This window comes from Conger conger, chromosome 6 (genome assembly GCF_963514075.1).
Source record: "Conger conger chromosome 6, fConCon1.1, whole genome shotgun sequence".
In the NCBI taxonomy this organism is placed as follows: domain Eukaryota; kingdom Metazoa; phylum Chordata; class Actinopteri; order Anguilliformes; family Congridae; genus Conger; species Conger conger.
In genome coordinates this window covers 31,118,870-31,134,824 of record NC_083765.1, presented here as the reverse complement: position 1 = coordinate 31,134,824, position 15,955 = coordinate 31,118,870, and the positions used below count along the sequence as shown (strand labels likewise).

The following is a 15,955-nucleotide window of genomic DNA, read 5'->3' as shown; positions in this document are numbered from 1 at the left end:
CGAAATGGGCCGAGTCACGTCTGCATGGTGGCTGGGTAGAGTTGAAAGCGCCGCTGTTTGACAGAGGAAATGAGGGCCAAGAGGGAGTCTCCCAGAGAAATGTCTTCAGTTGACAGGATCCTAGCCAGCCGTGACGCGCGCACAACTTACAAAAACAGCCCGCGCTCTGCTTTGGTTTTCGTCTTCAGCACGTAGCAGCAAGGTGTCATTGATAATTCTTTCCTTGTGCCCCATTCAGTGGGATCACGCATGAACGCGGTCGGGAGGTAATCGTACATTTTAAATTGGATATACACGACCTCGTGATGGGCGCCATCTAATTTCATTTTTAAAGGGTAGATTTTTGTGAAGTACCTTACACATAGACCGTCCATTTTATCACTCACAAAGCAATGCTGAGTTTAAAATGGGCAATACTGTAAAATGTGTAAATGTTTTTATTTTGAAGGGTGGGTTAGATTCCTAGTTTGTAGCAGAGGTGTGTACAGTGTCAACTGCCTTATAAAGTATTAAATATGGCAATGCTCCATACATTCTTCAGTGATCCAACTACAGATTCAGTTAGGTAAGAGCATTTTGTGATATGTAAAAAGTTCTGTTTTGGGTGTTGATTTTACCAGGGTGATGCAATTGCTTTTGTTGCCTTGTGCTTGTGTAGATAGTGTCTGCAGATATTCCGAAAAAACTCAAACCTGCCCATCCTAGGCAATGGTGTCTTGCCCCAGAGCACACCAGAAGTAGTACACAGTAGCATGGTCAGGACTGTGTGGAGTATTGTTGCCCAGAGAACCATTGGTGTCGCAAGATTGAGGTAGGCCCAGGTGCGTCTAATTTCCCTGGTGATAGACTCTTGTACTTATTGTTGATGTAAAAGTGAAAATCAGAGTGATTCCAACAAGCAAGACACAACCTCAATACATTAGTACATTGAAAGTACTTTGCAACTCCTGAATATGGACTTAATCTCCCAAAAGCAATTTTAAAAGTTAAGAAAATGGTAAATGTGAATATAAAAAAACAAACATATTTTTTTACTTTGTACTTTTTAATGGCATTTCAGCACCCCATTAATTTGTATGCACAGCTTTTTTGACACATTTTCTAAAAAATGGATTGTTGTACTTCGTACAGTACAAAATACACAAGCAACACTGGTTAACTCTTATATTCTCAAACTGGCATTCAGTATCAACAGTTCAGCAGTTCCATTCATTGCAAAGAGGGCTATAGAAAGCAAACTAAAAAAAGAAAGAGTAGGAGGCACTGAATATTTCCAGTCTATTATGTTTCTCCTGTTGTAGAAAAAATGACCTATGCACAAAGGGGTGGTAGATACCACCACAGTCTCACATATGTAATGCAAAATGTGAATACAATAGAAGGGTGTCCATATGTGACGTGTGGGCAGTTCACCACCCCGTTCCTGGTGCGTGTCTCTGGGTCAGACCATGTGAGGGTGGAACAGGGAGCTCAGACCACAGATGCGACGGAGGTTACAGAGGTGACCTTGTTGTCCTCGGCCCAGGGCTGGAGGTTCTGCAGGGCGTAGAGGGAGGAATTGTGCAGGCAGAGGGGGTCTTGTTGGAGCGGCTGCGCCAGTGTCTTCTGGAAGGCCTCCTGCTGGAGCTGCAGCATCAGCCGGTTGGCCTGCTGTCTCTCTGCCTCCCTCTCCTCCGCTGTCTGCCTCCTAGTGGTGGGAGGAAGGAAAGACAGAGGCATTGATCATTTTAGATTTTTTTTCACTTGTTACAGATTCTCTCTCACCAGTTTCAGTGAAACCTTAGATACAGTGGCAGAGACATCCAAAGCAGTAATTAGGTCATAAGCGAACACTTCTGTTTTTCAGAAATGAAGCGTCTTTTGGTAATGTTGTGTTTTCCTTCACAGTTTCAAATTGCCTTGCTATTTTTTAGTGTTTTTTTTCTTGTTGTTGTGCTTCAGAGATTTATTTTCTTGTTTCGTGCTTTTGTATCTGCATTTGTTTTTTGTTGTGATGTTATTGCTTTGGATGTCTCCTGAATTCAGAATAGTTCTGCTCCAGACAACCAGTATCAATCTTGTCCTTATGTTAGGGAGTGATCACTGGTTGGTACTACTGCAGGAATATAGTAAATTGCCAATTATCCAGAACACAGTTCTTGGAGGGCCATATGAATGCAGCTTTTATTGTTTGAAATAATTATGCATACATGATTTCCACCAAAATAAATTAATTGATTATTCAATAATAATTTAATAATTATTTGAAGAAGAAAGAGCAAAATCAACCATACTCTACAGGCAACCTTTTCACACTCCTGTTTATGTATTTCAGAGAAGAATATAGTTCTTCGATTATCTGCAAGTTGACACAGAACCAAGTTGTGTCACCCTCAGCTTGGGTCTGTAACAACTCCCCCTCCCCCACCTCTCTGTGCCGTACGTGCAGAACTGTTGAAGTTTTCTTTGGAAGGCATGTCTGTGTTGAAAATAGCTGCATTGAACCATGGCTATGAAGCTTTCATGGTAAGACCTCTTTTCACCTGAGGGAAAAAATGGCTTATCTTTTTTCATTTCCTAAAGTGGCTTCTGTCTTCATGGATCAGGTCATCTCCTGTGCATATTTCATTTGTTTAAATACTTCTAAACCACAAAATATCCTCATTATTCTGCTGAAGACGCTCAGAGGAATGCCATTGCATTAGACCACTCCTTGTGCAGGAGCTGGATAGTTCACTGAATTGTACTCGATCTTATGAGAAATGGCACTGTTGATTATTATGCAAACCAGCAGCATTAAATTTTTACTGTGATTGCCGTTGTTGATTTGTGGGTAAAGAACAGATAAAACATAAAATAAATTGCATGTTCAATTCCTTAGTGTAAACCCAACAGGCCTGTGTCAGTCTTTCTAACATTTTCCATGTATATACAGTATAAATACTACAAAGCATATGTTTGTTAAAGCAATCATGGCAATGTGAAGATGACACTTCAGATAGTCTGCAATCTAAAAGCTGCACTTCAAATGTTTATCAGTAGCAGTTTAAGCCTAGAAGCATATGGTAGCTTTTCCATAAACATCAACTCCATGATTCTTGTTTCAATCCTCTTGACTTTATGTTCATAATATTAACAATATGTGTTCAGTCATCCATATAAGAAGATATGCCTATCTATAAACCTCCACTGAATTACACAGCTTTGTTTCTCAGTGTGTTTTATTGGACTTTGTTATCTCTGTTCGAGTTGGTTTACGATTGGGAATTTTGCTGTCTGATGAATGCCCTAATTATCACTGTATAAACAGTCATAAATGGCCATGCATGTGATCTAATATAACATACACTCAGTGACCACTTTATTAGGTAGACCTGTATATGAGCTTGTTAATGCAAATATTTAATGAGCCAATCATGTGGCATCAACTAAATGCATACAATCATGCAGACGTAGTCAAGAGATTCAACTGTTTTTCAGACCAAATGTCAGAATGGGGAAGAAATGTAATCTAAGTGACTTTGACAGACAGGGTGGTTTGAGTATCTCAGAAACTGCTGATCTCCTGTGATTTTCACGCACAACAGTCTCTAGAGTTTGCAGATAATGGTTGAGTGAGAAGCAGTTCTGCAGGCAGAAATGTGTTTTTAATGAGAGAGGTCAGAGGAGAAGGGCCAGACTTGTCGAAGCTGACAGGAAGGTGACAGTAACGCAAATAACCACGTATTACAACAGTGGTATGCAGAAGAGCATCACTGAAAACACAATGCTTCAGACTTCAAAGTAAAAAAGAAAATAGGAAAAAATACAATTCCATCAACACCAGTTTTTCCTCCAAGCACATTGCACACTGCAATTGATGTGCAGATTTGTGTAGCAGTGCTGGGCTTAATATCAGTGATAGAAACATGCACATCTCTGGCTCTGCACACGCCCGAGTCTGCTTTCTAACACGCCATCCACTCTCCATTAGCCACATATAGCTGCAAACAGCATTACCATAATGCGATTTCTCATCTGTTTATTCGATCATGTCCTTGTTACACACACTAGCTGCATGCAGGCCCATCCTGCATGCTCAGCCCATACACAGCTTTCAGAGAGGAAGAAAAATCCATAATTAAAAGGCATCTAAATCAGGCCCTGAAATATATCACACACAGATACAACTAGTTGTGTGTTTAATGTTTCATTTACAAAAAAAAAAAACATCTCTTGATCTGCTTATCTTTAATATTATCCTTTTATGTAGCACTTTTATATGTTCCTTCAATTAAAAGCATGTAATACATTTGATATATAATTTATTATTCATGTTTTTGTAAAAATTTCTGAAGGTAAAAGTGGAAGTCGCATGTGCCAACATGTCCTGCAGTATGTAAATACTCATTTATACCAGCTACATACGTGGAAAGGAGGGTGCATGGCTCGTCTAGAAATGTATTCTCTTTTTTATAACTTCTAAATTAAATTACTTAAAATATCAATTAGAATTGTTTTTATTACAATTAAAGGAAATTAATTCTTAGTTGGCTCCAGGATTTTATTTAATTATTTATTTATTTATTTACTTACTGACTTATGTATTGCCTTCACACAATTTAGAACAAGTCTCCATTAGAACAATCTTGTTTTGTTACCACACTTGTGTAAAAGGGAAGGTCTGAAAAGCCTGACATAATTCGATTGCAGGCTCATTTGTTTTAACAGCACTGGCTGCTACACCCTGGGCTGGTGTACTGTCTAGCTGGGCAGTGCCCTCCATTACTCAGAGTGGGGCTCAATGCTGTCTCTTTCAGGAAGGCTGAGCAGCCTTTTTAAAGCCGGCCTTTTTTTCTTTTTTTCTGCTGGGTCAAGTAATTTTGTTTCCTTATTTATTTATTTATTTATGTTTTTATTTATTTATTTTGAAGAAAGAGCCCAGCTCAGCACAACTATATTATTGGTTTAATACCAGGAGAGCTTGAGGTGAATTTCCACGGGAATAATCAAATCTCACCCGTGTTTCTGTGAGCAGTCTTTTGTAGAGTTCTCCATGCATAAATGTTTCCTGGGCTTCCCTCCTTTTGAAAGATAACAAATGTCACCAAAACAAATGATCCCTCGACACAGATACTTGGGGAGCATATTTTGGAGTAATGGGTCTTGTCATAATTGTCAAAATGTCCAAATAAAATACATTTCACAGAGATAACCCTAAACTAACCTACTGCATTAAATTCACAATGAGTTAGTCATGAGCTGTAGGGAAAATGTGCTCATGTGTCGAATTGTTCCCTGGATTATGCAATATATCTGATTAAGGGTGAGTCCATGGGCACTATGCAGTTTGCATGTTCATAACATACAGTAAAAAAAATAATATTCAGCATCTGCTCTACTGCTCTATTGATTGTAAGGTTATGGAGGTTATATTAATAGACACACATATTATGGATCCCTTCATAATCAATTGGTTTATAAAGCCATTGTAAGCTAAGAAAACAAAAAAGACAAGTACGTGGTACTTGTATCAATTTTCACTTTTCAATCAAGTGAACTACATCATTGTGATGCCCCAGTAATTAGCCTGAGTGCATAAGTGAAAAGTAGATTTGAAAAGAAATTGACATTATTGATGATGTACAGCATAGATAGGAACACTACCTCCATTTTGTCCTCCGGTTCTGAAACCAGGTCTTGACCTGTGCATCCGTCATTTTCAGGGCCTTGGCCAGGGTGGCCCGCTCGGCCGATGCCAGGTACTTCTGCCGGTGGAAGCGCTTCTCCAGCTCGCAGATCTGCACCCGGCTGAAGGAGGTCCGAGGCTTTTTCCTCTTTGGGGGCGTGCGGTTCTGGTATGGGTGTCCAATCCGTCGAGTCACAGAAAATGGGGAAAGTGCCGCTGCCGGTGAGAGAAAAATAAAATTTACACTTTTACCCATTTATTCCTTTGCATGATTAAGAGAGACATTACCTTATTTTCACTTCCTTCAAACAATAGCTTAAGTGTGGTGAGTGTCCTGATTCAAAATAAGGGCTATACATTACCATACAGCCCTCAACTCAACCAATGCAACAGTTAAGCTAAGATCCAAGCACCTTGAGATCAAGAGATGTTATGAGCTGTTTACATGCACTCTGACATTTTGAACCATTTGTTTCTTTTGATACTTTTTTCATGAATTCCAATCATTTTAATGCACATTGTTTGCCAGATTCCAAGAATTTAAATAATGGGAATTCATACAGTGCAGTATATTTGGGCAGAGATGCGATTTCTGTTTTTTGGCTCGGTATATCCCAGCACTTGGATTTGAAATTAAACAATTTGAGGATTTTTTCCTCCATATTGGCTGATCCGTGTAGGAATTACATCCCTTTGTGCACATAAACCCCCATTTTAGGGGATCAAAATTAATTAAACAGTTGGCTCTGCGGCTGATTATTCAGGTATTCAATAGCTTCCTTAGAGCAATAAAAAACATAGGCCAAACACTAGGCTTGTCAAAATGAACTGTTTGGCCTATATCTGACATTTGTTCTTATTTTTCTGCCTCATAATGGCTTCCTTGACTGTAATTGGCACAACTCTGGCCCTCAGGTTGACAAACACCAATAACAGACTACAAAGGAAATCAAAAGCCTAGAATCAAGACTAGATCCCGACTATACTTACACCTGCACTAAGGAAGCAATTGAACACACCTGGCTTATCAAAAATAGTTGAGAAGCCAACTGACAAATCCTTTTGGTCCCCTAAAATTGGGGGGACTATGGATAACAAGCACAGATCCTGTACAGACCCACGCCACTCCCTCTAGAGGCCACCTGATGAGGCGCAGGCTCCATGCCAACTGTGCCTGAGTCACTGAGTGAGTGACCTGAATTTGCTACTTTATGCCCCCGGCCGCATGACGTGCCTTGGGGAAAAGGTGTGTAACTCCCACCCAATATGGATTTAAGTACCCTGAATGTAAAGGTCGCAGTCTGCAATTTAACCTCATATTCATTTCAAATCCAATGTGCTGGAGTACAGAGTCAAAAGTGGTACAAAAAAAATTGTACCACTGTCCAAATACTTAAGGACCGCACTGTATAACTGCCATTTCGAGATCAGAATAAAAGTCAATACAATTGACTTTATTTTCCATTTTCAGTTTCTGCTGTTTATAATATGAACAGATTATAAATGATCTCACATAGTTTTTTAATTACTCTTTAAGTAGTCTTTGGGTATGTTTCATCAGAGCCTAGCTTACAGTGCCCATATCCAAGGTTGTTGTTTCACTTTTTTTAACCTAAATTTCTTCCCAGTTTTTGGTTTGTTTAGTTTTTTTAATAACTCCATTATTTGAATACATGTGCAGTATCTTCCCAGGTTAATTCCTTCCAAACCTATTTTCATTTTTACAACATAAGCTATTGGATAGTAGGACCTCATGTTCAAGAATTTGCTCTCAAGGAGTTTGACCAGCTGACAGTCAATTGTATTTTGCATTTTGCAGTACAACTTTAATCATTCTTCACTTCACACACTGCATTGTCCACACATTTTAGCCCTCTGTATTACTATCCATGTGGATGTTTATGGTATTTTCCAAACAGAGAAACTAGGGCTATCCAGCACACTGCACCAAAGCAACACCACACTTCTAGGTCAAAATAAATAGAGCCTTCTTATTATCTTGTTAGCCCACTAACAACACATGTATCTTGGAAATCAGCCATGCAACTTTCTCTGTTATGCATTTTGGCAAATAAAACTGTGGTCTGGAAATACTTATAGAAGCTAGTTATACTGCATCCTCCAGTTGAATAATAACAGTATGTAGCCATTGCTAAGTAATTGGGGAGAAAAGTGGAAAAAAATGTATCTGTGCCATGGCAACTTTGAGAGAAAACCCTGCTTGTTTTCTGGCAGATTGGTGATCCATCTAATATAACTCTAAATTAATCACTGGTGAATGAAAATGTATGCAGAGGGAAACAGGCAGATTGAGTGGGCAATGTAGTGATTTGAACCTCAGATTACCTGAAACCCAAGTAAGTTATTATTTTAAAAAATGTAATGGGTTATGATCCTCATTTCATAGTTCAGTCCATATACACAAAATAGCTAGAGATATATTATTTTTCCGTACAAAGTCTGAACATCTCCAAAGTAATAAAACATGATCTCTTCATTCTATGAGTCATGAATCATGCATGTTCCTGCACGTAAGTGCTTCCTTTAAGTCATTTATTGGCTAAAGAGTCTGCACACCTTGCTTCCAAGGTCTAAATTCTCTGCTGATTGATTTAGCCTGCTACTCCAGGCAGAAAAAATATAAAAATAAAACAATGTATAGGCCAACAAAGAATAGCCTGTTATTATTCATTGCATTTTAATTGCATTGCATTTTAATCATCTAAAAGATCCTGAATGTTTAAAAAATGAGACATGCACTATTGCTTACCATACTGCTTATACTTAATTACACACTAATAAATGTGTAATAATACTAATAATAATCGTCAATTTCATTTACATAGCACTTTTCACACACTCAAATCACTTCACCGTGATAAGGAGGCTTCAACACCACCTGGGTGATACACGGCTCTCCACACAGGTGGAGAGGGAGGGTGCCACCCAGCCCTCACCTTTCCTCCCCTCATCGCCTCCCCCCATACTCACAGACAGGAGATGAGTGGAGGAAAGGAGGACACATTGGGATACACCCGGATACAAACATTTCTTTACCAATTCAACTGTGGGACGAGCAGGTGGCAGTTTGGGAATTTAGCCAGGTCACCGGGGAACCCCCTACACTCTGTGAGTGTCATTGAATCTTTAAGAAGCACAATAAGTCAGGAGCACACTAAGACAGTGTCTCCTACAGCACTGTCCCCATCACTGCACTGGGGCATTGGGGTTTATTTGACCAGGGAAGATCACCCCGACTGGCCCACCAACGGCACTTCCATCAGAGTATTAACCTGAGCCTGCGCTTGCTTAGTTTCAGCCATTTGGCAGAAGCAGGGTTCATAGTGGTATGGCTGCTGACAATAAACTGGGAACAGTTCATGCTGTGAACTGTGTTCCATTCTTCACTATGCAATGAGTTGTAAACATTACAGTACATCATATCAACACCACAGAGAGGCATCTATTATTATGCTCTTGCCATTATTGTAATAAAACAATGATGGTCCTTTCTTTGCATATGTGTATGGTAAATATTGACACATATGCTACTAACATCAGACAAGATAACTTTTTGTCAATAAATCTTCCATCTTAAAAGAGGATTTCTCAAAGTATACTGTAGATCTCACTTGCAAAAATTGAACTCACCATCACAACAAAAATAGACCAATATACCAAATGTTTAAGTTGCTGTGACAATAGAAACACAGAACTGCCAATTCAGCGCATTAATTTAATGCGTAATAATTGAACAAAAAAGCCTATTAGCCAGGGAATGGTATCACGGGTTAATATTTCCACAACTGAGTGCTGATTAATGAACTTTGCTTGAATAAAAGACACATGCTGTAATAATGCTGATTGAAGTTTAACCAATGTTTATATCCTTTAAAATGCCCTACATGGCATTTCACCCAAATGATGCAGGTGTGAGCACAATATTCCCTGAAGAAAGTTAGTTACATCTGCTATGATATAGGTGTAGACAAAGATGTGTTTTATCTATTGCTTTTGACAACATACATGCAATAATGATGCTAGATTTTCTCGTTACCATTCTTTTTCTTTGTATGTTCAATCATTACTGGTGTCTTTCACTTTCATGTTTTATTAAGCACAGAAACAATTTAGACCTGGTTTTATATAGTTTTATATAGTCAATCTATATTTTAAAAAAAACGATCTAGTCTAAGACTAGGCTTAATCTGTGTCTGTGAAACTGGCCCTATATTTTCAATTTTTGAAATGTTTTTGTCAATTTACAAATGTGTATTTGGTATGGCTGAAAGTAACTACATGAGACAAAAAACTGAGATTTGTTTAGGTCTCTTTAGTAAATACTAAAACGTGTCTCTATTTTTTTACCTCTATGTAATTTCTCTAACTCATCATCCAATCAGAAGTGACATAAAGAGCAATGACCTCATTAGCAGTGGCACCATTGGCTTCATCACTAAGAGGTATAGCCCTGCTTGAGCCCTTCTGTTTCTCTGAGAATCCACATCATTCTGAGCCCAAAACATCTTTCATTAGCTATGTGCACTTAGAGAAGTGCGTACTTAGAAGAAATGCACACTAAGAGATTAATCTCTAATTAGAAAGTCATTATCTTCCACCTAAAGGCACATTAACACTACAGATCCATGTTGGACAGGAAATAAATCTGCTGGCTTTGTATCACTCAGGGGTTTTGCCGAGAGAATACAAAATGGCCCGTGTGAGTAATGCAATTTGGCATCAGCATATCAAAAGGAAAATGCCGCCTTGGAGAAATCGCAGCCTATAAGAAAATCATTTATACTTAATAACACCTCCCTGTCACTGTGCTCCTCTGCCCCACTGTGGATATTACCTGTGCTGCAATCAAATAAATATATCTGTAAAAGATTCAAAGGGGATATTTAATAATGCAGGCTACATCTACTGCTATTTATTACACAATCAGGTGAAATATGGTATAATAGTAGAAGCATTCATCTTGGCCTTTTTCTCCTTAAAATTGGGGGGCCTGGACTCTGACAGAGGTATTTTTGAAATACTCCAGAAATACTGGAGGCTAACACACCCAAATAAAAATTATTTTATTAGTATTGTTATTATTATTTGAATTTTTTTTTTTCTTGAAAAAACGTTTTTCATTTGCCTCCCTCTTTATTATTTAAATGTAATTAGTATTACTTAAATGTAAGTCACAGTGAAATATACATAGCATGGCTGTCAGTGTTCACTCTGAAAACATCAGAAACAGAACATAAACTGGCCTTCTCAGTAGAGGGGGCCTGTGGTCACACATAAAAGGGGTGAGTGTGAGCATGAATGACAGATCTGACTGACTCTTCATTCCCAGACAATAGTAGACGGAAGCTGCACTGTCTGTAGAAGCATAATCTTGATTTAAGTCAGCATAAAATGTACGTATCCCTGCAAATATTTTATAGAATTGCATGGAAGTGGGCTTTCAAAATGTAGACTATGTGTATTTAATGTTGTGTTGGCCAAGTTCATAAAATATATACATCTGTAATGCATTTATATCATTATAAAAGCAAAAACTCGATTTCATCGATTACAGTGCATCGATTACAATGCTTATTTTGTTTTATCGTGGTAAATCACGCAGCACATGACTGTCTGCTTTACGTATTGGGTAGTAAATTAGTCACTTGCCTGTAAATCAGCGTCTCGTTATATGTAACGATACAGGTTGTATTCTCGTCATTATAATTAAAAAAAAAAAAAATCTCATGTTTTATTTAATTCATGTATTTATTTAAATTTCAAATGATTTAGAGAAGTTCATGTTAACAAGTGTAATATCGTATCGCTGCTAGGCTACGCCTTTCTTCATGTCAGTATATTCAATGGAAAATATTATTTCTAAAATCTGTCGGCATCACCCCTGCCCGTGGGTAACGGCGGTACCACCAGCTCACGCATGCGTTGTATCCATTTTGATATTCACGTTTTATTTCATTATCTTTTTAAATTACAGTTACGCAAAGGGTCTTTTGGACACGTTTAAATATGAATTGTTATACATTTCTCGTTTGTGATATTTTTCAACATACATATCCGAATTTATGCTTTTATAAGGAGGAACGTGCAGTAATGTGCTATAATTTGTACATTATCTGATAATCTACACCATAAAAAAAAAAAGAAGTTTGAAATGAGAGGACCTTGGTGACTATGGATAAAGTTTTAAGTATTAGACTATTTACACCAATGCTTTTACCGTTTATATAACAATCAAATTTAATAATTAATGAGAAATCATTGTGAATATTTAATGTGTAGAAATCCATATTGCTCTTCATTTTCAGCTCTGTAAATATATGACGTCAGTGTGTGCGCTAATGCGCATTGGTGAAGGCCTATACCTAGCTTCTAGTTTGCGGGTTGTAATGTTGACAAACAAATGTAAGTACCAAAAGCAAATGTTGGATCATTGTCTTAACAAACTATCATCAGCCATTTAATTCAAGTCATAGTTTGCCTACTGCCGTAGGCAGTACGAACTGCCGTCTAAATCTAATGCATTTCATGAGAACATTAGCATAGAGGCATACACCTCTGGCAGCGGATATGAATTTCCATTGAAAAGCTCAGCAAAAACTAAGCCACAACCAAAATGTTTTTTGCTTGCAGTGTGCTTGTAACAGCATTACCAAGAAAGCCTGCTGGTAACTGCCCATTTATTTACAGTATGTCACATTTTTGCGCAATATAGCTACACTGTAAGCTAAAACGGATGAATGTAAAGCATGCCTACTCTGTGTATAGCATACATGCGTAATTAGCCTACATAATTTATTTAAACCTATTTATTTTACTGTTTTAAATTAGCAATGGATAACAATAAAAAAACATGCACTGCGAAGTAAATAAGTAAATCAAATAAAGGAATCAAATACATAAAGCTAAATAAATGAACTTCTTGGCCTACTCTTGTGGGGGATATATCTAATTTATGTTAGTGCTGTCTTTTTTCACCAGGGCGGTTTCACTTTTAGGTTAGGAATTTTAATTCAGATACACACGACTATCAATGTTACAGTCAAGCAGCTGAGGTATGCCGATACTTTACACAATACTTTAGTTGCGCTTCCTTTTGCATCGATGCACTTCGGGTTGCAGGCTTCCTTGGCTGTATGTCTTTTAATGCTGACGTGAACTACTATTAGGGCCCTAAATTCGTATTCAAGTCCCTGCCTTAAAGCATTATCCTTAAAAAAGTCGGGTTGAAATGGGCCATATGTGTTTTCAAAATAGCCAAGGTATTACTGGTTTGCAAGACATGCATTTGTTAAAGATTGCAGTTTAACAAAACTCCGGCTTAGCTATATTTAGGCTACGCACCTTTGGAATCCGACCATGAAGGCGTAGGCCTAATTAACTGCAATGAAAAGATCATCAAAGCCTTCATATAATTTGGTATAAGATATGCCAATATAAAATGAACTTCAGTAGACCTGTTCAGCAGTCAGGCATGTGACATTGCGGTTCATTGGTGAATAGGCCTAACGGTGAAAACTGGTGCGAACTAATGTGGTCGTTTACATAATTTCTTGATTAATATCCACATCTAAGGGAGAATAACATAATTTAATAATATTAATAATTAAAACACAGACCGGATGAATAACAATCGATGACTTCCTTCCACTTACCGAGGGATGTGCCCTGCTAATCCATACGTGGGTGGATAATGAAACTCAACGGTTGTCTTAAACAACATTTATTAAGTATTCATTATTATATTTGTATTTGTTTAATTAAAATAGTCATATCCGAAGCGGAAGTTTGATTCTTAGTGCCCTGCGTAGGTTAATTCTGTATTTATTTCCATCACAGCAGGCATGAACCTAAAAGAATAACATAAGAATCTGAGAAGAAACCCCCAGCCTGTGTTACTTTTAAATCATACAAAATAGTTAATGTTCAGCGTGTCACATTATAGATTATTCGCAATAACAGGTTTATATCGAAAGTGTTGTGAAACAAACAATGGATATATTTAATCTTACCATAACCGTGACACTAATCTTATGTTTTGGGACAACAAAGCGTATATCATTCGTTCATGAAATGGGTTGTAGGTTACTTGTTTGGCTTCAGATCGGATGACAATTTAAACTTCTTCCCTGCCTCCCTTACACTGGCAGTTTTGTCTAGCCGCAATTCATTTAAATGTCTACCGTTATGATAATTCAATGTCAATGTAAAGGAGGCAAATACACACACACACACACACACGCACGCACACACACACACGAATGTCTTATGACTTTAAATGTAGCAAGCAAATATGAGGCATCGTTAAAAAAAATTAAAATACACTCTAGCATGCAAACGGAGTTGAGTGTGATAGTTTGATTTTATAGTAGGCATGTTCAGAAATCTATGATTTATGGCTGATAGATAAATACATTAGATGTATGTACAAAACTATGTAATGTATTTGTTTTAGTTCTCCGCCATGCCGTTCTTTTTTTTTTTTTTACAACGTATAACCCAACACGATTATTTTTATGAAATATATTAATTCTGCTTATAACTCTTCAACATTATAAGCACAAGTTCCAGTATACTAACCCATTACATGCGATAATTTAATAATATTTGATAATTTGTTTAGTTAATTTTTATTTTACATTAGAGTTTTAAATGAGCTACAGGTAGCTATGTCTATGGTCTAATGGTTATTTGTGTATTTGTTTATTTATGTATTTATTTATGTATTCATTTATTTATTATTATTAGTATTCTTTTTTAATCCAGACGCTTATTTTTCTTCACTATTCACTCATTTGAAAGCTTTGTTTTATGAAAAGATGCGATCGACGTTGTCCGTCGTTGAGACACAGCGACAGAAAAATGTATGGGAAGTCAGTGCTTATAAATCACCGTTATGAATGAGTAAAGTTGGCTTGGCCATTTTGTTTTTCCTTTGCTAATTGAAACAACCAACGGGCCTGGGACGACTTACCTGTCAGTCTGTCTTTAGCAAATCTCCTACTGTTCTCCATCCAAGGAAAGGTGAAGTTACCCACGTTTCCCATGCCAGACATTGTTGCCACCGTTGGCATGCCGGTTGACATGGCGGCTGGATGAGTAGGGACGTGCGGGTGAACAGACGGTGGCATAGGTCTGTGTGCTGGAACCCGAATCACCCCTCCTGCATTCCCAGAGTTCACATTGACGTTCATATTCATGTTTACGTTCATGTTCATGTTCACATTGTACGAGCCCGGGAGTCCCGCCGCCATAGAGCAGGCCGGGTTGTAGACGCTGTTGTAGCCATTGGCATAAACGTTGGAGGCTAGCTGGTAATCCGCTTCGGTGGTCCGGCTTGGGAGCATGCAGCTGCTGGTTTGGTCTGCGCTGTTCAATATCTGATCAATTCCGAAACTAATAGGCTCGTGCTGTTGATGCGTTTGGTTCACCTCTTCAATGCCAGTGTGCTCCATAGTTGTGTTCATATTTGCGAGTCAAAGAACTTATTTTTGCCACATAAATGTCATAAAAGATAAACTTATACATGTAGGATATCCTAGGGAATATATCCAAGGCTACAAAATATGCGAGTAAATATGTTTTCTCTCGTGCAGGTAGCAAATCATCTCATCTCATCTCAAGTCTCACGGTGCTGGGAGTAGCTATGACGTCCAGAAGTAGTGCAGAATATTAGGAAAAACTCACCGTAGATAATCCATCGCAATACATGCGAAAGTCGCGGTCAAATAGCCACTTCAGTGGCTTCGGAGCAATGATAGAACAAAACATAATGCAACTTCAAAAAACATAATACACGGTGTTCTTGAGACCAAATAAAATAACAATAATAAGAAGCTAAGTTGATAGGGAAATAGATTTCTATAGCCGAACACTATGTCTACGCTGAAGGTTTGCAACCATTACTCAAGCGAAAGAATGGGGTGCTTTCCGTGTACCGCCATCATATCAATTGAAGATAAATAAGCGGATTCACCCTGCCATGAATATTAATTGAGAAATCGGCTATTATTCTACTTAATGCTTCTCGAAGAGATTTTGAGCAGGTGAGGCGCTCTTTCTGCCAAAACCCAGGGGTTCACTCCCCCATTGGTTATTGGATTTCTAGATAGGCAGGGTTACGGATTCCTTAAAGGAACAGTTTCAATTTCTGTAGACGTGGAATCTGTATTCCACGTGCGATTTTCCAATAATATGTTGCACATTGCATACCTGAACAAACGTTAAAGGACATTATATATTTTTAAGTCAATATAAATTGGACATTTGACGATTAGACCTATTAATGTT

General features: G+C 38.0%; 1 protein-coding gene across 2 annotated transcripts; it reads right to left on the bottom strand.

Moving 5' to 3' along the window:
• Positions 1 to 1,068: 1,068 nt before the first annotated feature.
• On the bottom strand, positions 1,069 to 15,676 carry LOC133131303 (T-cell leukemia homeobox protein 3-like). Of its 2 annotated transcripts, XM_061246601.1 has the most exons (4): positions 14,640 to 15,676; positions 5,626 to 5,863; positions 4,979 to 5,042; positions 1,069 to 1,687 (listed from the first exon to the last, which is right to left on the bottom strand). In XM_061246601.1, the coding sequence occupies exons 1-4, from the start codon at positions 15,130 to 15,132 to the stop codon at positions 1,442 to 1,444; spliced, it is 1,041 nt and encodes a 346-aa protein (XP_061102585.1). In that variant the 5' UTR covers positions 15,133 to 15,676; the 3' UTR covers positions 1,069 to 1,441. The 2 variants fall into 2 exon arrangements, with proteins under 2 accessions (XP_061102585.1, XP_061102586.1); XM_061246602.1 differs by lacking the exon at positions 4,979 to 5,042.
• Positions 15,677 to 15,955: the final 279 nt, after the last annotated feature.